Source organism: Lineus longissimus, chromosome 5, assembly GCF_910592395.1.
Source record: "Lineus longissimus chromosome 5, tnLinLong1.2, whole genome shotgun sequence".
Lineage (NCBI taxonomy): Eukaryota > Metazoa > Nemertea > Pilidiophora > Heteronemertea > Lineidae > Lineus > Lineus longissimus.
This window is the reverse complement of record NC_088312.1, coordinates 21,451,668-21,475,890: the sequence shown is the minus strand read 5'-3', so window position 1 is coordinate 21,475,890 and position 24,223 is coordinate 21,451,668. Positions and strand designations below refer to the sequence as shown.

Here is a 24,223-nt window from a genome sequence, read left to right as displayed (position 1 = left end):
CCACAGTAAGCACCAGCTGGGCAGGCAAGGCAGGAGCTGTCCATCATGCCGTAGGGAAGAGGGTTATACGTTCCAGGCAGACAGGGATATTCAGTGCCGTATTTTGTTCCAGCAGGACAGAAGTACCCAGGTGGGCAACCAAACTTGATGAAGTCGGAAGTATTCCTCGGACAGTAATAACTTTGCGGGCAAGTCAGGCAGCGCCACATTCCCTCGATTGGTGCGTATGTCCCTGGTTCACAAGGCAGAGGGGCAGCAGTACCACTTGGGCAATAGTGACCAACAGGACAGATGTCACCTCCACCCTTGTAAGTTGGATACTCTGGACAGTCGCATGAAGCTGATGTCACGTTATGTTGTACATTAGCCTTAACTGACTGTGGTTTCTCCAAAACAGAGGCATCCGTGTTCAATACTAGAGGTGCCTCAGTGGTAGTTGAATGATGTGCCAAACTAGGTACGTCGGGAACGATGACCTTAACTGGATTTGGACGATCCACTCCCGAAGTGCAAAAATGACCTGTAATGTAAAAGTGATGCTTTGCGTTTGAGCAAAACTTACAACCCAAGACAGCGGTTACTTACTTACCTAAGAGAATCTTGGAAAGAACCGTAACTCAACCGATCTGACGATAAAAAAAGCTATCCCTAGCCCAACTCACGATTTACCAAACATCATCTGGAAAAGAACCCACATGATTGCTGATCTCCTTGTTTTTCCCACACACCAGGGCCTGGTTGGTCAAAACCAGTCTTGTCAGTAAGACTGGTGTTAAACTTGGCATCAAGTCTAATGACCTTATCTGATGAAGATAACGCCAAGTTAAATTATTGTTTTGAACAGCCAGCCCCAGCTTTGAAAACTCACCTTTTGTACAGTTTCCAGTTGGTCTGATGAGGTGTTCACCTTCGCAGTACTTTCCACCAGGACAGGGTGTGCACTGTGTGATGCTTGATGCCATCGGCTGGTCATTGTAGGTACCACTGGGACACGCTTTCCAATCACGACCAGTGCCTGAAACACCTCGGACAATTAAACAACAGAAGATGGCAAGTCAAGGCATCTCTTTCATTACTCATTTCTCATGTCTCATGTCTCATGTCTTTCACTGAATACTAGCATTGGGCAACCCGATTAGACAAACTTGTTTGTAAAGACACACAGCATATTTTGTTGCGATTCTTAATGTTCCTTGCCTCTATGCAGAGAACACCAGAAGAAGCCGCACACCATCAAGTTTAAGTTATCAAACGAAACCATATGTTTGGGACTTTACTTTTACCAGGAGGAAGAAGCTCACCTGGTGGACAATAGTACCCTCGAGGACAGGGCAAGGCATTACGCGAGGCATTCTGTAGAACAACTGGCAAACAGTAATACCCAGCTGGACATGTCTCACAATCTGAAGCTCCTGTCTCATTGGTAAACATCCCTGATTGACATGGCTGGTAGATGTGACTGCCGTTTGGACAATGCATGGCTCCAGGGCAGAGAAACTCTTCAGGGTTTGGGACAGATGCTCCACTTGGGCAGTAGTAGCCGCCCCAACACTGGGCACTGAAGTGGGTCATTCCTGCAACAAAATTGAAATGAAAGAAATCCAAACTCTGTTCTTGAAACTGCAAGGGACCGTCCATTAAGTACATAGACAGCTGTACCACCATGACATGAACCAAGACCAACAACTCTTTTAAACAACATATATCAAAAGACTAACACAAGGATTTTATGATACCAACCTTCGTTTGGACAATAGAATCCCGGTGTACAACTCTTGCACTCTTTACTGTCCTTCAAGTTCACAGCATTCGAGAAAGTCCCGTTTGGACATGGAGTAGGTGAAGGACTTCCTTCGGGGCAGTATGATCCAGGCGAACATCGGACATGGTCTGGATGCTTTGAGCCACTTGGACAGTAGTAACCTGGAAAGGATGTAATCAACGTTTTCACTTGTGCAGGAGTCTTAACAACTCGATTACAAACAATACTGGGGACATTACCGCAAGACAAATTTACGTATAAAAGAAAACTTCCAATTTAGAACCTGGCACTCAAACCACTTAATGCCACTGATCATACTGACCTGGTTGGCATAATGGGCCTGGGCTTTCCATCCCAACATCAGGACAATAATGTCCACCAATACAACTGTAGCAGTCCTCTCTCCCCTTGGCCCTTGTCTCATTCCTGTATGACCCGGGTGGGCAGGGGTATGGGTTGATGGTCCCCTCAGGGCAGAAGTGGCCTCGTGGACAAGTGTCAGCCATCTCTCCCATAGCTGGCCGAGAATCATTGGCTCCCTGCTTGCAGTAGAAGCCTGGAAGAGTGAAGCAAAATACATGGTTGCGGCTCCTTACTTGTTGACACCAATGACAGATGAACAGGCTTAGGATTCTGGGCAAGCGACTCTGCGTAGCTGTCCCATACTCTCTTCAACAACTATCTTGCTCTCTTAGCAACAGCTTACTACTTATGCCAATGTCACATGAACATTTTGGTACAAATAATAGCTGGTAGATATTGGTTAGACTTGTGTATCATATGTCTTATACACTTTAATCAGACGACAACAAACTCCTTTACTGACCTGGCTCACACTTTTCCATGGGCTGATCAAGTCCCGGCATACCACAGGAGAAGCCTGCTGGACAAGGCAGACAGTCATGGAGACTAGACCTCCTGGTCATGTTACTGTACGTTCCGTTCGGACATGGGAAGTTGTAGGCGTAGCCTGTACCAGCAGGACAGTAATGACCTGAAACATGCAAAGTAAATCACGTAATAGTACCATAAGTGTTACACCCATTACCTTTGCTGCCCTTCATTTCAGCTGGTATATACTCTTAATGGGTTTTAATTGAAAAAACAAGATGAGGAACAGCTTGGATTGTTTAAATTACAATGCAAAAACACTGACCAGTTCCCATGACGCTTGAGACCTATGATTCCTTCTGAAATCCTGCAAGTCAATCCCACACACAAAGCACTGATGCACCACCCTCCATGACAAGGAAAAGAGAATTCTGCCTTTATTTGAGGTAGGTAGGCATAGCTGCGGAGAGTGAACTCAAAGGAGAAACTGACCAAATTTCTTCCCACTCACCCGATGGGCACTCGGCATTCTCATACAGAACTACTGGTTCATTGGTTGGGTCGCACACAAAGCCAGGTGGACAGGTCTTACACTGACGCTGACTCGTCTCATCCTGGTAAGTGCCGGCAGGACAGCGCTTCGGAGCAGCGCTACCTTTTGGGCAGAAGTAGCCTGGAACAGAAGATTAAGAGGTGATTATGCTATAACTGACTGGCTGTGAGAATGGTGCCCTGGATAATGGAAATTATCCGGTGTGGGGACAATAGCTGAAAGAGTAAAACATCACGTACATAGCACCTCTGAGCTTGTTTCATCAATTCCTGGTTAAATGTTCCTCATCTCACAGAGAGGGTCTTTCTCTTTGATAGCAAAGGCTGTTTATAATTATGAGTTCCTTATTCCAACTCAAATTTCAAAATCAAATCAATAACTCTATAGTCCATTATCGGGAGACGTAATGACTAAAACCTTTGACCACATACCATGTTCGCATGCAAACACATTTGGCATAGGACTCGCCTGACCTGATGGGCAGTAATGACCTTCTTGACACAACCCAGTAGGTTGAACATTGCCAAGACCAGAGCAGTAAGACCCCGGCTCACATGGCAGGCAATCTGACACGTTTCCTTTGCTGGTTTCGTTGTTGTAGGTTCCAGCTGGGCAGAGGGTAGGGTGGTAACTTGCTTCAGGACAGTAGGCGCCAGCTGGACAGGGAAACTCTGTAAAACATGAGACTATTAAAAACTCCGAGTCTCAAATTGCTTCAGTTCCTATAACTAAGAACAAATATTTCCAAATATTGTTTTGAATGCACAAGATTGATAGGACAGCTGTAGCACTACTGGTTCCCTTCCTGAACCTGAGTGTTACGAAATGACTGGGGTCCGAGGCCTGTTGTCAGCCTGCAGAATGGTCCCAGGCTTCTGTGTGGAACTTGTACTAAACCCAGTTTCTGTACTCACTTCTACTCCCAGTGCAGTAATAGCCCTCCTCACACTGTCCCGAGGGTTCCTTGAGATAGTCTGCCTCACAGTGATACCCTGGCGTACATGGGACCGGATGACCTGATCCGGTCGGGCAGAAGAAACCCTTCTCACAGTGACCACCCATGGTCTTGTTATTAGGAGTGTCTATGGTGGAGCCTTGGGTACAGTAATAGCCACCAGCACAGTCACCAGTTGGGGCAGAGAGGCTAGGTTTTTCACAGTATTTTCCAGCTGAAAAAAGATATATTTTCTGCTTGAAAACACACAGGTGTGGTGAAGTGGAATCGGATCACGATGTGTTCAATATCTGACAGAGATAACTTATAACATTGAGCAAGTCATGATGATGACTATGATACTGTTGATATTTAACTGAGCAAGGTCAGGCCCAGGTTGCCTCACGTGGTCCGAGCCAGTGAGGATGATGAATATGCAGGCATGAGCAGGACAACACATCCGGCACTAACCAGGACAGGCCTGACAGTCCTCCACACTCTTTCTCATTGTGAGGTCACTGAACGTGCCAGGGGGACATGGGTACTCGCGTGGGTCCTTTGTCCCTATTGGGCAATAGTATCCCACCTCACATGGATTCTCCTCATAGTCTAACACATCACCATCACAGAAATAACCTGAAAAAAATACACTGGTTTAGGGTATAGCAGGGCAAATTCATCGCATCACAAGTGGATACAGTTGAGTTGTAAATGTACAAGAGCTTTTATCCTCCTACCCAGTCTACCCAGGAGCAAAACTGAATGCACTACATGGAGAAGTCAAAGCAACCTCAAAAGTGACTTCAAAACCTGTACCAACTTACCTGCAGGGCAAGTTTTACACTCTGCGAATCCTAGGTCATTGGCGTATGTCCCTGGAGGACATCCCTCCATTTCTGTGTTGTTGGCTGAATTAGGGCAGTAGTTCCCTTTGAAACAGAGCACGCTTTTACCAGTCAGCATCATTTGACGGCAATGTTTTGGGAGCTGTTTGAGAACCTGGCTGACGGGGTATTTGGTATCGTCATGCCCGAGGCAGGCGTGCCCTGGTCCACACAAACCTGGATAGAAAGAAATTGGTATAATCCTTGAAGAAGGCCCACCATGCTCTTCATAATACCCAGGACTGAACACACTGGGCGAATCATGAACGCAACTGTCCAATTGCAAAACTCAACATCAACTTGCCGAGTTCCAAGCAGACTTTCAGGACTTGGAGATGTAACAATCACTCAATCCTCGAGGAGTCTCAACCCTATTCCTTGCACCAACTCATCAGGTAAGTCACACCACTTTTACTCCCAAGTTCCTGAGTACCTGTACAGAGAAAATCAGATTGCCACCAAAAAGAAGCGCTGTTCTAAATACCTGAAGGTTCCGAAAGATGTACGCCGTCACAGTACATCCCAGGAGTACACCGCCTACAGTCTTTCTCCTTCACCAAGCCCGTCTCGTTACCAAATGTCCCCGGTGGGCACGGCCGAATGTCGATGCCAGTTGCCTTAGGGCAGTAGAAGCCTATTGGACAGATTTCACTCTCACCGATTTTGACACAGAAGTGACCTGCTGGGCAAGAGTGGCACTCGACCGAGTGGGTGGTGTTGGCCTGGAACAAGATTCTCAATTCGTAATTGGGATTATTTATGTTTCTCTACTACAGGTAATTGCGAAAATATATGGCTGCCCAAACAGCACTACACTCGAGCTCCAAATGAAAGGACGAAATGGGAACTGGCTGCCCAAACAGCATTACACTCGAGCTTCCAATGGAAGGAAGAATAGTTCACCAGACATAATCAGCTTCACTTACATAACTGTTGTTTCTGCATGGTACTGGCAAGGCTGCTCCTTTCGGACAGAAATGGCCTGTCGGACATGAAGTATTCTTAGGTTTCTCCTTGACAGTCCCCTCGGGACAGAAGTAGCCAGGATGACATGGGCCACTTGGACGAGAGGCTCCGGATTCATTGCAGTAGCTACCCGCTGGGCAGAGGTAGCATTGGTCTTGAGTGGTTAGTCGCAATTGGTTGGACCATGTACCTGGGTATTATAAAGAAAGAGGAGTAATTGGTGTACAATATTTTTAGGCATCTTCGAGCAAGTCTCAAAACACATCCAAACATATATCCACTACCCCATTGAGAGATCGTTCATTGTATTTGTAAGCTGATTGATATGTAATCAAGCAACAACCAAGTTCACAAGCTTTCCTCCTCTACAACAGGCACGCACCTAATCTCAACACTTAGTTTCAATCGATTTCATAAATTCATACATTTTCTATCTCGACAGACTATAAATATACACTACATAAAATGTAAGGTATCTCAGTCCTCATCCATGATGTCCCTCATGACAACATGATCATAACATCCTTACCTGCAGAGCAATTCTTTGGTTCATAACTTCCAGCAGGGCAGTAGCTTCCCCGCGGACATGGCTTCTCGTCTGGTTGAGTAGAGCGGGCAGGGCAGTAGAACCCAGGCCAACATGGACCACTTGGAGCAGATAAGGCAGCAGCACCGCAGTAGTAACCTGGAGAAGATCGTTTGATGGAACAGTGGGGAACTATAATAGACTCTCAAAGCTACAGTAAGACAACATGGACAAACCACCTGAACTTTTTTGTAGTCACACGAGAATGACAGCCTTGATGGACTGCCACAAAAGTTCTGAATATCACTTTGAAACCCATGCTGTGCAACTATTTGCTCATGTCAACTGCCTCCCTTATAGTGTATATCAAGTTTTGACCAATCATTACGCCTCTTCTTATCTAGGATGTCGCTCCTTGAGCTTTGTCAGCAGGGCCCATTACTTCAACTAACCATAAAAAAGATAAAGTGAAGCCACATACTTCATGTCTGCCTACCTTTTGGACATTCCAAACAGTCCATCAAGGCTGTCATTCTCGTGTAATTAGAGAAGAAACCCTTGGGACATTTCACTGGTGCAGTTGACTGGCGTGGACAGAAGAACCCCATTGGACATTCACCTCCAGTCGCACCATCTTTAGGCTGAGGAACTGTGGCACCTCCAGTGCAATAGAAACTGCAAAAACAAAATGACACTGAACTCTTGAAGGAAAATAACATCCACACTATTTAAACAAGGGAGGCAGCTTGGCTGGGAGGCCTCTAGGTGCACAAAAGGCTCAAGTGATTTTGATGGCCACTATCTTAGATTCTTTATGGCATAAAATCTTAGCAACGCTTTTATTTCTGCACTTGGAACGAAAGAAAACTTCAACCTGAATCCATCAACCTTTAAATTCTGGCACCAAAAGCAGAATTTTTTTATCGCCAATAAATGAAAATGAGCAAATTTGCAAACGTTCAGCTTCAAAAATGTCAAGATCAACAGAAGGTAGATGCTTACCCTTCATCGCATGAGGTGTTGACATTCGACTGCCCCGTCTCATTACAGTAGAATCCTCCAGGGCAGATTGTACACTGCGACTTAGAGCGGAGACCAACGTGAGGGTTAAACGTTCCTGGCGGGCATTTATACTGATACGGCCTCCTGGTCTTGGCTGGGCAGTAGTGGCCTACAATCATGAGCAATGAGATAAAACTGATGATACGTTTAGAATTGCAGATTCGTGATTGATATATACAGGGCTACAGCCTTACATGTAGGTAACATCTCATAGTCTTCATCAACTTCACCACAAAAGCTCTGAATATCACTTTGAAACCCATGCTGTGCAACTATTTGCTCATGTCCCCTGCCTCCTTTATAGTGTATATCAAGTTTAGACACATCATTGCCCCTCTTCTAATCTAGGATTTCGCTCCTTGAGCTTTGTCAGCAGGGCTCGGTTCTTCAACTAAGTTGTGTCACTTACGCTGGCATTAACGTAACTTGGCATTAAGTATAAGGACTTAACTGAAGGAGATAACGGCAAATAAAGTTAACACCAACGTTAGAGACAAAACTTATTTTGAATAACTAGGCCCTGTTCTTTTCCTAGTTATAATAAATAACTGAGTCACTTATAAAGCGCTGTTCCATGGTAGTCCTTGCTCACAGCGCTCCCTCCCCAAAAGCTCTCACAAACAGCCATGTCTTTATAGCTCGTTTGAATTGTTCAGTGTCCTCAGAGTCTCGAATGTGGCATGGAAGAGTGTTCCATAACCGCGGTCCATAGGTTTTGAAACTGCGGTCACCAAATAACTTTTTTGGTTCTCGGAACCTCTAGTTCTATGAAGGAAGTGGACCGGGTCCTGCGAGGAGCAGGAGTTATCACTCTACAAAATGTGACAGACCTGGAGGACATATGGTGTTGTTGGACAGATGTAGATGTCTTCCACAGTAGTAACCAGGAGGACACCGTTTGCATCCCCTTTGACCCATCTCATCTTGGTAATATCCCGCTGAACAGCGCCAGGGATGAGCCTTGCCACGCGGACAACCATTCCCTGAAATGATGACAACAAATCTTGAAATCTTAGATGGAAGTAACAAATGTTAGAAACGTTTTGAAATGAGCAATGAGAGGAATAGGTGTTGTTCTACCCACAACATCCTCAGAATCAGAAAAAAAAGACTCATTCTGGCTCACCTTGTGCCTGTCAGGTCATGCAAAAGGACAAATCTAAGTGAGAAATAAGAGTACCATTTGATCGAATCTTCCTCCTTTTAATGGACTCCTCCTCTCTGGCAAGAAGCTGCGTTACCAGGCAAAAGAACTTACATCAAATTGTCCCAGAGTGCAACAAAAATTGACGAAGACAAACAGAGAAAAGTACATCCACACATTGCCCACTTCTAGGGTTAACACTTACCAATGGGGCAAATGAATTTCAAGGGATCTTTCTGCACCATGGATGCTGGACAATAGTATCCCATCTGACACAGCCCCGATGTCTCCACATTACCGTATCCTTCACAATAGTGTCCCTTTGGGCAAGTCACACACTCTGCTGGACTCTGCGCCCCGGTGTAGTTGAGGAAGGTCCCAGCCGGGCAGAGGTGACCGACAGATTCTTTCTTCCCGCAGAACTTCCCAGCAGGACATGGAAACGCTAAACATGAATAGGAACCGGAGCAGATTTTAAAGGTGACAATCAGGCATGTCAAGAGAGCCAGGGCCCTTCCTGTGAAGAGTAAACCTGTGAATGCACAGAAGGACCCAGTGCCATGGTGTCGCGTGAGAAGATGCTAGCTGGGTCGATTTCTTTTTCAATTACAGTACAGACAATGCAGTAGCCGGGTATGACTACAAAGAAATAAGATCAGGAATATTCAGCTCCCGTGATTCGTGAAAGCTTGACCTCCCATCTTCGGTTAAAGTATCACAACTATCAGTGATATTGGCATGGTAAAATCCTGCGACCACCAAGGCACACTTGCTTTTTGTCAGAAACCACAAAAACTGACTGCAAAGATCAACGAGTTACAATGTTACCTGTTGAATTTCCACGACTCCCGTTAACATTCCATGAGCCGAGCTGACAGTTATATCCAGGAAGGCACTCATCCTTAGGACTCTGCATAGCGGAGGTCGAACATGCCCAGCCAGGGGTGCAGGGGAATGGCTTCGAGCTGCCTCGTGGACAGTAACTGCCTGGCTCACATTGGCTCCCCGTTTTCGTTTTGTTTGGGAAAGCCGATGTTGCTGCTAGGTGACAGTAGTGGCCGGCTTCACACTCGCCTGTAGGCTTGATGGCTGCTTCTTTATCACAATAGTGACTGAAAGAAAGAATTCTACATACAGGAACCTCTCAAAGTGGACAACACATTCTCTATAAGAGACAGTGGGTTTGGTCCAAAATGGGTCATGTCTATGCAATTTGACCTCTATAATAAGGACAACCCTTTTAACGACTCTATCTGTTGTAAATACTCATGAGTGAATGACAGTTCTAATATACTAACCCAGGGGGACAATCCAGACAGTACTGCCACTGGTGCATCCCAGTGAGGTTGTTAAACGTGCCAGGAACACAGGGTTCATGCTCCCCTCCTTTAGTTCCCTGAGGGCAGTAATGACCTACAGGGCAGATCACAGGGCTGGTGGTGTTCTCCCCGCAGTGGAAACCCTTCAGGCACGTCTTACATTCAGACTGACCACAGAGGTCCTGGTACGTCCCAGGCGGACAGGGGTCCGGGGAACTGGAAGCTGTGAGACATTTGTGACCTAGGAATATAACACAATAGGTATTGAGATCAACCAACAGAAACAAGTGAGAAATCAGAATTAACACTGGACATAACTCAACTCTCGGGAGATGTGCAAGGTTGAGGCTCTCTCTTGCAACGGATGAAAATCAATCTATTTTTGTCGCAAATCAATCTACATATAACATTAGCGAATAGGGTGACGGTATCCTAGCACTATGGTGTCTTCATCACAACAGGAGTAATGTTGGGCACAGCTAGGCATATCATATAAGGAACAGGGGTGGGGTGTATCATTTCACAGGCCACAGAATCGGACAATCGAGGAATACTTGTATTGCAGGAAGATATCACTTAACAAACCTGAAGGACAAATGTCGCCATACGAAGCATTGGAAGGTTTGACGCTTGGTGATCTCCCGGTGCAGTAGTATCCCTGCAGACAATCAGGGCCTGGCCCGGTCATATTCTTCCAAGGACAGGCTTTACCAGGTGGACAAGCCTCACATTTATCTAGGCTGCCATAACCTTTACGGAAACTGAAACGAACAAGGTGAGAAGCTTGCAATGAACGAAAAATGAAGGACATTTTTATCATGGAGACCATACCTGTCTATCCTGCCCTAAAAAGCACAAGCTTCTCAAGATCTACCCTCACAACACATCTGTGCAAATTTGGTACCGATTTTCTCTAAGGGCAAGACAGATGTTCCAGTAACAGACACAGAGTCACGAGGCCAATCAAGCCAATTCCCACCTAACAGTAGTATCACACAATAAATTTAAACTACCTGCATAGACGTGATGATATGAGCTTATTCCTTACCCATAAGTTCCATGTGGACAGGGTATTGGTGCCCGACTTCCCTCCGGACAGTAGAAGCCCTTCGGACAGATTCCATAGTCAGGGTTATCATCGTCTCCAGGAGTGGGGATCGTAGACCTCCGTCTCGACCAGTAGCCAGCATGCATTAGTCCAGTCGCATTGACCAAACCTGGAATAGTAGCAAATACGTTTACGGTGTCAAAACACCATACATTGGACCGCCTGGTCAATCAGAGTCACACCAGAAGTTACAGCATGAACCATCCTTCTCTGGTCTCACTTTCTTGTGCTTAGATACACTTGCTTTTAACAGTCCGACCTGACCGAATTGTTTTCAGTACCCAATACCCCCGTGAAAAAGAATTCAATCCATCTTACCTGGCCCCTGGCAGTACCACCCTGTTGGACAAGGTACACATTCTGAGCCATAAACAAGGCCAAGGCTTCTGCCAAGAGTTCCAGAGGGACATGGTGATGGCGATCTGGTTGGGATGTTCTTGGTACTTGCAGGGCAAAAATGACCTAGATTGTAGAAGATAGAGGGGTGAGAGAGGAATATGTATATTGAGGGGTGGATTAAATCCCAGTGAACCCAGGAACTATGTCTAAGGCCTAGTTTCAAAACCATTCAGCCTCAAGAGTATCCCCATGATTAAGTGTCTCACGCAAGGACACAGAGACACAACATAGGCCGTCTGTCCCACGCCCTTAGGGTTCAGTGCCTGGTACCCCTAAACTCTGCTCTCCAATGAAGTGTGGTAATCAAGTACTGAGAGACACAGTCATGTGTTCACTTACCTCGAGGACAGATCACTGGATCCCTCCCAGGATAACACAAGAATCGAGCAGGACACAGGATACAGTTCTTCAAGCCTGTGTAATTGGCATGGTAGCCAGCTGAGCAGGGCCTTGGTTTGGTCGTTCCCAGCGGGCAGTAGTACTTCTTTGGGCACACGTCTCCAGTTGTGTCGTTGATAGGGTTGGGTCGCCATGCTCCCTCTTTGCAGAAGTAACCAGCATCACACAGACCTGAAAAGACAACGATATTACCTAAAGATTTAGATAAAATGCAAATACAATGCCACATGAGACCAGGTAGTCCAGTAGCAAACCAACCAGGCTATGAGGCATTCCAGTGAGCCAATATAGCAGTTGTAGACATTGATGTGGCCAACAGTCTAAATCTGAGAGGATGGTGCTAAGAAAAGTTTATCAGCCTCTTAGAACTTCAAGGGGTTTTCACTCACCAGTGGGTCTTTCCAATCCTGTTGTGTTACAGTATTGTCCAGGATTACACACCTTACAGCTATTCTCCTCCGAAACGCCTCTGAAGTATGCATTGTAGGTCCCCTTCGGACACGGTATCATCATCAGCGCCCCCTCTGGGCAGAAGTGACCAGGTTGGCACTGATCACCCCAAAGGATCAGCGTGCGGTTGCCCTCAGTGTTGTTGTTGAATACAGGTTCATCCGCCAAAGCATTGAGGAAGCAGATATGGCCAGCGAGACATTTCCCGGTTGGAGCAGTGGCCCCGCGGTCACGACAGAAGTGGCCACGTGGGCAGGCGGTGCAGTTATCGAGTGAGGTTGCATGAGATCTGGATGAAAATAAATCAGAGCTGATGAAACAACCTCGAAACTCTGACATAACGGTGCTTGATACTCAACAGATATCAGACCATTAACCGCAACCCTTACCTTTGTTTTCTTCCCCAAAATCCTACAGGAAACAACCATCAATCATATTGACAACTTACATGCCAGAGAAAGTACCAGGAGGACAGTCACTCGCCACCACGCTACCATTCCCGCAGTACTTTCCCTTCGGACACGGAAAGTGATCAGACATCATCATCGTGGGGCAGTAGTACCCTGGCTCACACGTGAGGCATGCCGATGCTGTGTCATACGGCATGTAAGTCCCCTGCTCACACTCCTTGGGTTCCTTGGATCCGTTGGGACTGTAGAAGCCTGGCTGCGTCACCATCTGTCGCAGAGTCTTGGCGCCCCCGGGGCAATAGTATCCACCCCAACACTTGCCACTCGGCTCCCCGCCGGCTATCTTATTGCAAAAGTACCCCGGATCACACTCCATGCAGTCATAGTGATTGGTGGCACCGGTTCTGTTGCCATACGTTCCTGGAGGACATGGGCGTACATATGCTGCTCCTAAAAGATGGAGGGACACACATATTAACTGTGATGTGCTATGGAGCCAAAGTTTGTCTATTTGAGCTACAATCATTACCTAGATTATCTCTTCAAAGGAAAATATTTGTTTTGAATCATTTTCACAGGACAAGAGAGAAGAGCAAGATACATTTATAATCCAAGAAACTTCAAGTGGATCTTTTGTCTATGCCTGATTTCAATTCAGACATATTGGGAACCAGCAGGTGGGAGACTGGCTGTCATCAATCGAAAGCCCAACGCTGCTTAACTTCCCGCTCTGGGGCCAATGCCACAAAAGAAATCATCTAGGGCCAGCAGGTCAAACCGTGCCTACAGCAGGGGGAACAGGACAATCTACACACCTGCAGTACAGAATCCACCAGCCGGACAAGGTTCTCCAGTCACACCGTCATCAGGTCTCGAGTTATTTGCACCTTTATAGCAGACATAGCCAGGGTTGCAGAGGCCACGGGGCTGGAGGAGGCCGGGGGAGTCACAGTACCATCCACCATCACAAGGGGTACATGTGTCTGCACTGATGATATCTGGAAGAGAGGTATTCAAGTGTCACTTCAGGGCTACATAAAAGGTGATTACCAACTATATTATTTGGAATGCCCAGTCACCTTGGTTTTGACCTGCATTTTAGCTCCTCTCTCGACACTATTTGGACTGAGATCCAGGGACTGAAATATTGTTCAGTGTTAATTTCATCATGACTAGTAGACTGGTACAGCCTTTACAAACTGTGAACACCAAGCCGTGAGACAACCCTGTCGTGCATACGTGATGCTCCCAGACAAGGGAAGTAAAGAAATTACGAAATTTCCGACAAATCAGCTAGAGTACTCACTGGACCTATTTCCATAGCTCCCGGGCAAACAAGGCATAGGTTTAGGTGATCCATCTGAGCAGTAAAACCCTCTTGGACAATTGTGTGGGTCGGCTGTACCAAGTGGACAATAGTAACCTCTTGGGCACACTTTGCAATCTGTGACCTTTTGGGTGCCTGTCATGTCTGTGTACGTCCCATTAGGACAAGGCACCTGAAATGAGAATGCAGTAGAACTCAAAGAGCATTCCAAAGTGCTCAAAACAGCAAGTCGACCCTACTTTTCTGGTATCTTTTCATAACAATATAAACCACTCGCAACAGTATCAGGAAGCTGCTCATACAGTGCTCTCTAATCAGTTGAGCTTGATCTGAAAGACTAATGCCACCATCAGACCAGGGATTAACCCGCGCCCCTCACATCGTAAGTCAGACACTGGCAATAGGGATGGTACAACAAATACACAATCCTTGTGAAATGCCACCATGGTGATGACGACAGTCTTTCTTTTGTCATAACCAAATTGGTTTTAAATCTACCTGTCTTGGCCCATAAGATCCAATCATCAAGTTTCCATATCCAGTGGTTGCGTTCCTGTATGGGCTCAGGAAGGGACTGGGGCAGTAGAAGCCCTTCTCACAGAGACCCGAGATGTACCAGGACTTCTCCAGGCAGTAGGCCCCTTGCGGACAGGGATGGCAGTCTTCCATGTCCCCTGCTCCAGGCTCAGGTCTGATTGTACCCAGGGGGCATGCAAGCTCTATGGCAGATCCTGAAGAAGAAATTTTCCAAATAACATAATGAAAGCTCATGCTGAAGCACAGAAAGATAGGCCTACCGTCAAGTTGCTACTGTGAACATCTCATGTATTATGACTAAGATAACCCTGACATCACAAGAATTTACAGTCTAAAGAAATGAATCGAATCAAAATGTCAAGTTAGTTATTTTGAAGAAATTGGAGAAAAGGGACCACCTACATCAACTTTCTAAAGTCTATTTGCTGTCAACCATTCTCAGTTTTAAACTTTCCATCACACCTTACCATTTGGACAGAACCGGCCCTTCTGACACAGTCTCGACTCATTCAGCCACCGCAGTCCCTCTCGACAATAGCTCCCTTTCGGACAATACATCTTCGCCCTCATGATAGCATCAGAGGTCTGATTACTCTCACAGTAATAACCCGGTGGACAAGGGAAGCACGTCTTCTGGCCGATGGGGGAGTAGAACCGATATCCACATGGTGTGGGGTCATAGGTGCCCTCAGCACACCAGTGCCCCCCTAGACAGTCAAAACAACTGGACTCCCGTTTCCCAGATTGACCTGAAACAGATGCGCATGATACAATGTGATGGACTCGACATTTCAGAGGCATAACTTAACAAGTTCTTGAATCAAGAACCCATTTGGTCCAACTTCCCAAAGGAAAGTGTGGTGGCTCAATGGAACTGGAAAAGTGTTGGACTTATGTTCAAAAGGTCACGTGGTTAAGTTACTGTCATTCACCTAGCCTCAAATGGCCAAGTTGAGCACAGTATGTGCTTAATGGTTAATCTTCTCCATCAATCCTTGTAAGATTCAACTTACCTGGTCCTATCAAAGACCCATTGGGTGCTACACCGAATGGCATGTAGGTCCCAGCCGGACAGGGGGCAGGCTTCACCACTCCAACTTCACAGAACTGACCTGAAACAACAGAGGCAAAACATAAATTTACAGCTGAACAAATCTAGAAAACCAAACACGTATATTGTGATGCTTTATTTATTGGTTTTTACAATTCGTCGAAAGCTTTTCCAACGATTGAAGATTGAAAACTACAACCAAACCCATCTGCACAGAAGATCAAAGTCAGTGAAGACAAAAGCATTAATGTTGAATATCTTCAAAGACCATACCGAAAATCCCCAATTACTTCCATACGCATACCTTACCTATTTTACATATCTTGCAATCTGAATCGTTCTTCATACTGAACTCGTCATTGTAAGTGCCATTCGGACAAGGGAACTCGTACGCCAGCTTGGTGCCTGGGGGACAGTAGTAACCGGGTGGACAAGGACCGGATGGAGCACCGCCACCGCCTGGAAGGAAGAGGAAGGATCAGTGTTGGATATTCCAACGGTATCTTGCTTTATCTAGCGGAATCAAATCCAAAGGAGTCCACCACAAACTCACAGACACTCAACCAAACCAATCAATACAGAGCAGAGACTAATCCCAATGGGCTAATGGTTGAGGCATCCACCTCATGAACGGAAGGTCAAAGGTTCGAGGCCCCCCTGGAAACCTCTTAGGGTACAAACTGCCTCCAGGTGCCTGGCATTAGACATAGGAGTTTGGAAGTAAAGAGTGTCTCATAAGCCAAAGCTGGTTGGCCCTTTCATTAGAGGTGACACTATAATAAACAAACTTTACTTTTTTATAACTTACCTTCGCAAAAGAACCTCTCATCACAGATGGTGCACTGCTCCGCCTTCCAAAGATTCGACTTTCGAGTATAGGTTCCGGCAGGACAAGGGAATCGATTAGGGGAGGGCGAGCCTTCAGGGCAGTAGTGGCCGGTCGCACAGGGTTGGGGACCGTTGTAGTTCAGACCAGTGCCCCATGAGCAGTACGTGCCAGGGGGGCATGGATCACAGTCCTCCGAGCTCGTGGCGTTAGTAGATTCTGTGTACGCTCCGGGCGGACATTTATACTGCCAAGGGACTATCGTGCCGGGTGGACAGAAATGACCTAAAATAACAAAGAAGTATTTTCAAGGGTGAACAAACAGGTTTGGCCATATTTAAGTTGACAATACTAATATCAATAAATGCTATAATCAAGAATTTCACTGTAGTTCTAATATCACACCTAGTGCCGGGCCGATCGCAGGGCATCATGAAACATACTGCACCAGATTTGTCCTTGTAACACATTGCAGAAACTTTTTCTTGAATGAATAATTTGACGTTACGCAAACAACTTCAAATCACACATCTCACCTTCAATACAAGGCTCCGTCACTTCGTCCAACCCGACTTCTGGGCAAGCCCATCCCGCCGTACACTGGAGACAACTGAGAGGGTGGCCCATGGCCTCAAAGGGGTTGAACGTGCCCGGGACGCAGGGAATCGGTTTCACACTGGGTTGATTCGGGAAACCCCAAGGGCAGAAGTGGCCGGAAGGACAAACTTCGCACTGTGAATCATCTGTAAGAAAACATGGTTAGTCATGACAAAGATCTGTAATTTTTTGCGTTTATTTCTGCAAAGGTCTTATTTCTAAACTTGAACAAGACCTGACTGAACTCACTGAATTCTAAGGTAGACTGGGCGGGAAGCATTGATTTCACAAATTCATAACTACTTGGTAGCAAATATGGAAATTCTAATGAACTTACTAACGAGTCCTACTCTGTCGCTCCATGTTCCCAGTGGACATGAATGAACAAAGCCACTTGGTTGACCCTCCTTGCAATAGAAGCCTGGGGGACATTTGATACCCTCGTCGGATGTCCCCTCGAGGCAGTAATGTCCCTCCAGGCAGTCCTCGCAATCATCCTCATTTGTCAGGCCCTCACTGGTGTTGTAGGTTCCAGCAGGACAGGGGTGCTGGTAGGCCGAGGCTGTGCCATTTGGACAATAGAAGCCTGCCGGGCACAGGAATGTGTCGTTCTTGTAATCAATCATTCCACGGATCGGGCAGAAGTAACCTAAAAGAAAACAGAAGTGTTGGATTTGTTTCTATACCAGCTGCCGTAACCCTCCTCCATCCATCAATCGTTTTAACGCCCTTGGCTGAGCACTCCCAGTTCTATCTGGTTGTGAAGTGCCCTGTCAATGCCTCTCTCACTTAAGGCTCACCACTGAAGTAGTCTCATCCTCTGTCCAAGAGTCTCACTAATGACTAAAGCTCATCCCGCTTCTCAACCAACAGGTGTATTTGCACAGCCTCCAAATCTCCCAGAACATCTCCTGACAAAACCAACCAGTCCATGTACAGTCAACTGGAAACGAGGAGTGATTACAAGTGGGTTATAAATATACACAGAACGTCGCAAAAGCAGAAGCGTGTAACCTACCTTCAGGACACTCGAGACAAAACTCTGGATCAGCCGAGCCATTGTAAGGATTGTATGTGCCAGCAGGACAAGGGATCCACTCCTTCCCATCACACCAGCCTCCCATCATACACTCCCCATCGATTGGCTCGCTCTCGTTGGAGCCACCCGCACAAATAAAACCGGGGTTGCACCACTCGCAGATTACAGAAGAACCGTTGGAGAAGGCTCCAGGTGGACACTCTTGTTTCCGACTTCCTTTAAAAGAGAACAATATCGAGCGTGACTTTATGACATCCTGTGTCACTGATCATTCCAACAATTCATCGGCATCAGCGTCACTTTCCTGAAATTTGGGTACGGGACATCATGTCTTGGCCATCAAGTACTCACAGAATGCAGAATTAGGATTGAAGGAAATCGAAACGAACCTTCAGGGGAGGGACAGAAATATCCACTCTCGCACTCTGTACACTCCTGGGACCCTGCATCACTGTACGTCCCCAACGGGCAGTTGAGGGGACTCGAGGCGGTCGTGGTGCAATAATACCCAGCTGGACACTGCTTACAGTACTTCTGGTTGCCGAGGGAATAGTAGCCAACCCCGCACGGTTTACTGAAGTTGAATAAGACATTACATGATTGGAAATTAAGCTGTTTGCAAAACAAATCATTTACTTGCAACTTTCAAACAAAATGCATCAAAAAACAACTTTAAAACCAAGTGCATTAAAAACCAAGGCCTAAAAAAGATGCAATGTAGTATGTCCCAAAGATGATGCCGACCTATTACATACATGTATTTGAAATTTCAACTAAAGTTGGTTTCCTTTATCATCAAACAAATGTCCCAGGTTTTATAAGACGATACACATAATAAAAGGAACCAATAGCTATCCCAGCATTCGCTCTCACCTGCTGTTAGTGAATTTGTCTGGACATTCATATCCAGCCAAACACGGGGTACATCTGGTCGCATTCCCGGGGGAGTATGTCCCATCTGGGCAAAGATACTTGAGGGCACTTGCGGTGTCTGGGCAAGCGTATCCTGGTGGGCAGGGGGTACATGCCAGTGCTTCAGCTTCAGCAAATGATCCATTCTCACACTTCTTCGGCTTGGCACTCTTGGAATCTGCGCAGGAATAGCCAGCTGGGCAGCTGATACATTTCTTATAACCTGGAACAGAACTTACAGAAATACTAAACCGTTTTATGTCTGCAAAACAAAAATCCTGTTTGCGTTTGCCTCCAGAACTGTGGTGACCATTAAACTTAAGTAACCCAATCCCTTCCACCAACTCTCTGCATAAGATCACCTCACCCAGCAGAGAGGACTTGAGCCTGGCTTACATCACTCCTCAAACTGATGGATTCACTTGGTAAAAGCTGACTCTGAAGAGGAACTGGTCAACTAGGATGTCAGGTTCAATCAAAACTCTTAATACAGTAAGGGAGTTCTCCTGGAACAGTAAACACCTTACCTGGCATAGAGTACTGGCCCGGCTTGCATGCAACGATACCTGATCCATCCTTACTCTTACACACCTTCCCAGCAGGACAGACAGTACACTCTGTCTGGTTACCAGCCGAGTAGGACCCATCTTTACAATCAACTTCCTTCGGAATCCTGACATGGAAAGGGAAAGTGATATCAACAAGTTACCTGAAAGTTCAACACTTCTCTGAAATTATTTTCAAGACTTGGAGCAATCAAGCTTACCAGAAGTCGACAGAGGATATCACTTACGTTATGTTAGGACAGAATTTTCCGGCAGGACAACTTGTGCAGATGACCGCCCCGTATTTAGAATACGACCCAGGCAGACATCTTGTTTTCTTGCTTGGATCAGTCCGGCTGTGACATTCATATCCAGCTGGGCAAGTGGTACATTCCCTCTGGCCGGCTTTAGCCGAGGACCCTGCAATCAACGTCGATGTCAGTGGTGCTTTGTATAAGTCAAATTCAGTTTTATTTTCTCAGTAGCATCTCTCTGAAGTGGCTGATTTACTTTCTTTGACTCAAAACCAATCCAAACATCATATCAGGATTGAAAGGTCAGGGAGGCTTTCCTTCACCTTGCTCCCCTTTGAAACCAATTCAAACATTACCTCAGGATTGAAAGGTCAGGGAGGCTTTCCTTCACCTTGCTCCCCTTTGAAACCAATTCAAACATTACCTCAGGATTGAAAGGTCAGGGAGGCTTTCCTTCACCTTGTTCTCCTTAGAACAGCATACGAATTGGTTTGCAACTCAGGCAAGAAAACCTTATGATTTCACAAACCTGGAGAGCAAAGTATCGGTTCCATTGACGTAGATGGACAGCCATGTCCTGCAGGACACTGCTTGCACTCTGTGGCAGTTGGGTCAGTGTTGTACCAGCCCTCCTTACAAGGCTTAGGGAGACTGCTCTTGTCCTTGCAGACATGGCCTGGAAGGAGTGAAAGGAGTGGGAGCAGCATGACAGTTTTAGATCATGATCGTCTATTGTGATCAGAGATTTTAGTTCTAAATTGGTTGTTTCTATTCAATTTGACCTCAGTTATCATGACACCTCTCTAATTCAAAGGAAAGCAATGGTTATTCCCGAGGGTCTCTGTAATTGCGAATGTAAGAGAAGTTTCACTGAATTTTCCTCATTTCTTACCTGGTGGACAGCGTCTACAAGCCGAGTTCGGATCATTCTTCAATGAGTAGGTCCCATCCGGACAAGCGACTGCTTCTTTCTTATTGGCGCAGAGCTTACCGGCTGGGCAGTCAAGACATTTGTCCTCTCCCGCAGGAGCATAGTTACCATCAAGACAGGGGCGGGGCACCGTGGATTCCTTGGGACAGAAGTGGCCAGCAGGACATTTCTGACAGATTGTCACTGGAATAGCATCAATAATTGCACATATGACAATGAAATATCACCCCATTTCTAAATCTCCTTCAAAAGGATTAAATATGCTTGAATTCTCATCAAACTATAGCTCAACTTCCAGCGTTGTCTGATATCGATGAAGTGCATGATATTCCTTATTTAGCAACAAAACAAATGAATCACATGGTCTGCTCCCAGCCTCAAATAGTTTGTGAAAAAGCTTATAACCTAACAGTGGAACTTTAGAAGTATTCTGGAGCCAGCCTTTCCAGATATCCTGACGCAGTTTAGGCCTTGTCTCCTTTATCTGTCTGAACTATTTGAATCATGAAGGATCCACTTACCACCCAACGGACTGAATTCCCCCGGTCCACAAGGCTCTGGCGCCCCCGAGATGCACTTCTTCCCGCCAGGACATGGCAAACACTTAGCGCCATCTTTGTCAGCAGTATGACCTGAAAATATCACAAGTTAGTGGCTTGATTGAAACCATTGATCTAGTAGATTCGATTGTTTCAGGTTTGTCAAAGGCAGCAATCTGAGGACAGGTAAGATAATTTATTTGAGCTGATGATGGTAGCATGATTGCTGGTATCATCAAATAACAGCATGGTTAGGCAAATGAAACCATAATATCATGATAAGAAGGTTTTCATCAACAAATTCAGGGCTCAAGATAACCAGGAAAAGTGTGTTTTGAAGCATGAAGTATGGCCCAGGATCCTCAAATTGAAAATCGATACGAGTTAAAAACCGTTATAGGACTTTTGAGAGTTTGTCATAGTTCAGTTTGACTTCCCATCTGGAAAGTTTAGCTCAAGTCTTGCAGACTCAAGTGAGGATATTCAGTTCACCTTGATCTTTGATCATAAAATCTTCCAACAGAAAACACTCGACAAGCTTCCTCGACTTCCAATTTGGCATTCTCTATTTCTTTCTAAAGAAGTCCCCATCCATTAAAGCTTGTGGTGTAATTGTAAGCTGTTTCCCTACCTGCTGGACAGTCAAAAGCATCCTTGCCATCCGGACAGATCTTCCCAATGGGACATGGTTTACACTCTGACCAGCCTTCTAGGGAATAAGTGTGTTTCTTGCAGGGCTCAGGGTCTTTCCTGTGTGAGAATGTAACTTTTTTTAAATCAGACTTTTAAATGCATTATCTTATCTTCCACAGAATTGTTGATTTTATATTGAGATCAACACATCTATTTCAGCAAGTTAGACCTGAACAGACACTTAACTAAGTGATAATCAGGGTGCCTTTTTGGGCAATTCTAGGCCTTGTCAGTAAAGCCTATTAACAAAAAGTGGGGAGAAAGTGAAAGATAACATTTTATAAGCTTGCATTTGACGTCCTAACTTCAAATCAATCATAAAGATAAGGGAGGTCGGGTTGTTTTCAATTGCAACATGCCCTCTTAAGTTATTCCAATACACAATACCACTGCTGCAGAGCATCTAAACAAGTTGAAAGTATTCCATTGACTAAATCTGATGGTTATGTAGTGGTGGCATCATTCCTACTAGCCCAGGCTAGAGGGAAATTCCCTTTAGCTCAGTCGGTAGAGTGATGGCCTTATAAGCGAGAGGTCCCCGGTTCAATCCCTGGTTGGACCTTGATGTTTTTCCTCTGTTACATTTGGCGCCCAACGTGGTAAAAGGGTACTAATAATTTGTTTAGATGCTGGTGTGTCTTTGGATAATGAATTAACCCTTTGAATCACGGAAGAACCCGGTTGTGAGGACACAACTCTCCCGAACAGGGGGAGTATGTAGTGGTGGCATCATTCCTACTAGCCCAGGCTAGAGGGAAATTCCCTTTAGCTCAGTCGGTAGAGTGATGGCCTTATAAGCAAGAGGTCCCGGGTTCAATCCCCGGTTGGACCTTGATGTTTTTCCTGTTATGAGAAATTTCTTGACAAATTGCTGAGGATTTCAAGCTTACTGTTGATCTGTGCAACTCTGGCCAGCAGGACAAGGCAGACAAGTTGTGCGGGAGTAGTCTGTGAATTGACCTGAAATATAGAAAACTAGTCAGCTGCAGTGGAACGTCCCTTAGCTGACACCTCAGCATGCTCAGTCTGTATTTTAAAATGAAATGGTCCAGGAACCATGTGCTCAACTCTGGTAATGTTATTGCATGTCATTTGCAGTGGATTTGGGGAGAACAGTTTTGGTCATTGATATCAATTTTGCGATCTTGGAGGAAGTGATGTGGTAGGGCAGCTTTCTTTCCTGGGGCAGTTTATATCAATATTCCATCACAAAACTGAGCTAAAAATGGTTTCCAAGATGGCCGCTTGCCAAATTAAAAGAAAAAGAGGAGCTTTGCTCGGTCCATCTGATTGAAAAAACATCAGGGTTGCCCGTGAATCAAACATTGGCCTCCTTAATCTCATCACTCTTATCCTTGGTTAGTAACAGAGTGCCGATGCGAGCGAATAATTGAATGGTCACTGTTTTGGGACTGATGATATTGCTTCATTTTGAGCAGAAAAAAAACAAGTGAAAAAAATCTTTGGATCCCAAATTGGTCATTTCAGTTGAATTGGATCACTGCAATCAGAACACCTCTCAATTAAGGACAACATTTTTCAGTCACTTGTTGGTCTCCAGTTTCCTCCTCCGGTAGGCCTACTTACATTTCAATCGCCTATACTGAATAGAGAGATTTCCCTCAACTTTTCTGCTTACTTACCCTGTTTGCATGGTGTACACTTTTCTGATTTGGGCTTACTAAATTGCCCCCTGGCACAAGGGCGGGGCAATTGCTTGGAGCTCGGACAATATCTTCCAGGTGGGCAGTCTTGGCAGAAGGTAGCTCCTGAAGTGGAAAACTACTAATGAGCAAGAGTATATTCCCACCGATATATCAGCGACTATCGTACAGACTTCATCTTCATTGCCGATCCGATGCAGTGGGAAAGGATGCAGACACACAGCACCACTTTATCAGCATCGATATTTTGTCACTACGAGTATGAAATAGACTTTGTAGCCAAAATAGCCCAGGATAATTCGGGAAACCCCAATATCTATCTTATTGTCATTTTTTCATACCGTTTCGTCATTTTCTTTTAAAACGTATCCAGAGGCTGCCCTATATTCGTAATTTATCAGAGGCAAATATTTTCATTTTCATAATTTATTAAAAATAAATATCTGAATTATTCAATTATCGCACGACTTCCACATATTTCACATGACATAGGCCGGTGGACATGCCTGGGCCAGGACACACCATGTTGTTTGATGTCAAGACATGCTCATATGGGAATAC

At 45.5% G+C, this 24,223-nt stretch overlaps 1 protein-coding gene across 1 annotated transcript; it reads right to left on the bottom strand.

Moving 5' to 3' along the window:
• Nucleotides 1-665: 665 nt before the first annotated feature.
• On the bottom strand, nucleotides 666-23,652 carry LOC135488602 (zonadhesin-like). The gene is made up of 45 exons (XM_064773246.1): nucleotides 23,642-23,652; nucleotides 21,937-22,055; nucleotides 21,288-21,398; nucleotides 20,728-20,949; nucleotides 20,365-20,511; nucleotides 19,830-20,001; nucleotides 19,564-19,709; nucleotides 18,998-19,259; nucleotides 18,514-18,698; nucleotides 18,104-18,340; nucleotides 17,423-17,734; nucleotides 17,025-17,231; nucleotides 16,471-16,773; nucleotides 15,972-16,121; nucleotides 15,625-15,723; nucleotides 15,079-15,360; nucleotides 14,573-14,805; nucleotides 14,054-14,246; nucleotides 13,563-13,745; nucleotides 12,786-13,197; nucleotides 12,277-12,626; nucleotides 11,828-12,058; nucleotides 11,408-11,428; nucleotides 11,030-11,198; nucleotides 10,567-10,742; nucleotides 9,961-10,222; nucleotides 9,491-9,774; nucleotides 8,868-9,107; nucleotides 8,349-8,501; nucleotides 7,459-7,627; nucleotides 6,953-7,131; nucleotides 6,460-6,615; nucleotides 5,891-6,063; nucleotides 5,506-5,686; nucleotides 4,905-5,141; nucleotides 4,552-4,716; nucleotides 4,061-4,315; nucleotides 3,578-3,817; nucleotides 3,105-3,266; nucleotides 2,589-2,756; nucleotides 2,085-2,318; nucleotides 1,741-1,923; nucleotides 1,302-1,574; nucleotides 869-1,015; nucleotides 666-679 (listed from the first exon to the last, which is right to left on the bottom strand). Exons 1-45 carry the CDS (start codon nucleotides 23,650-23,652, stop codon nucleotides 666-668), a joined length of 8,808 nt encoding a protein of 2,935 aa, XP_064629316.1.
• Nucleotides 23,653-24,223: the final 571 nt, after the last annotated feature.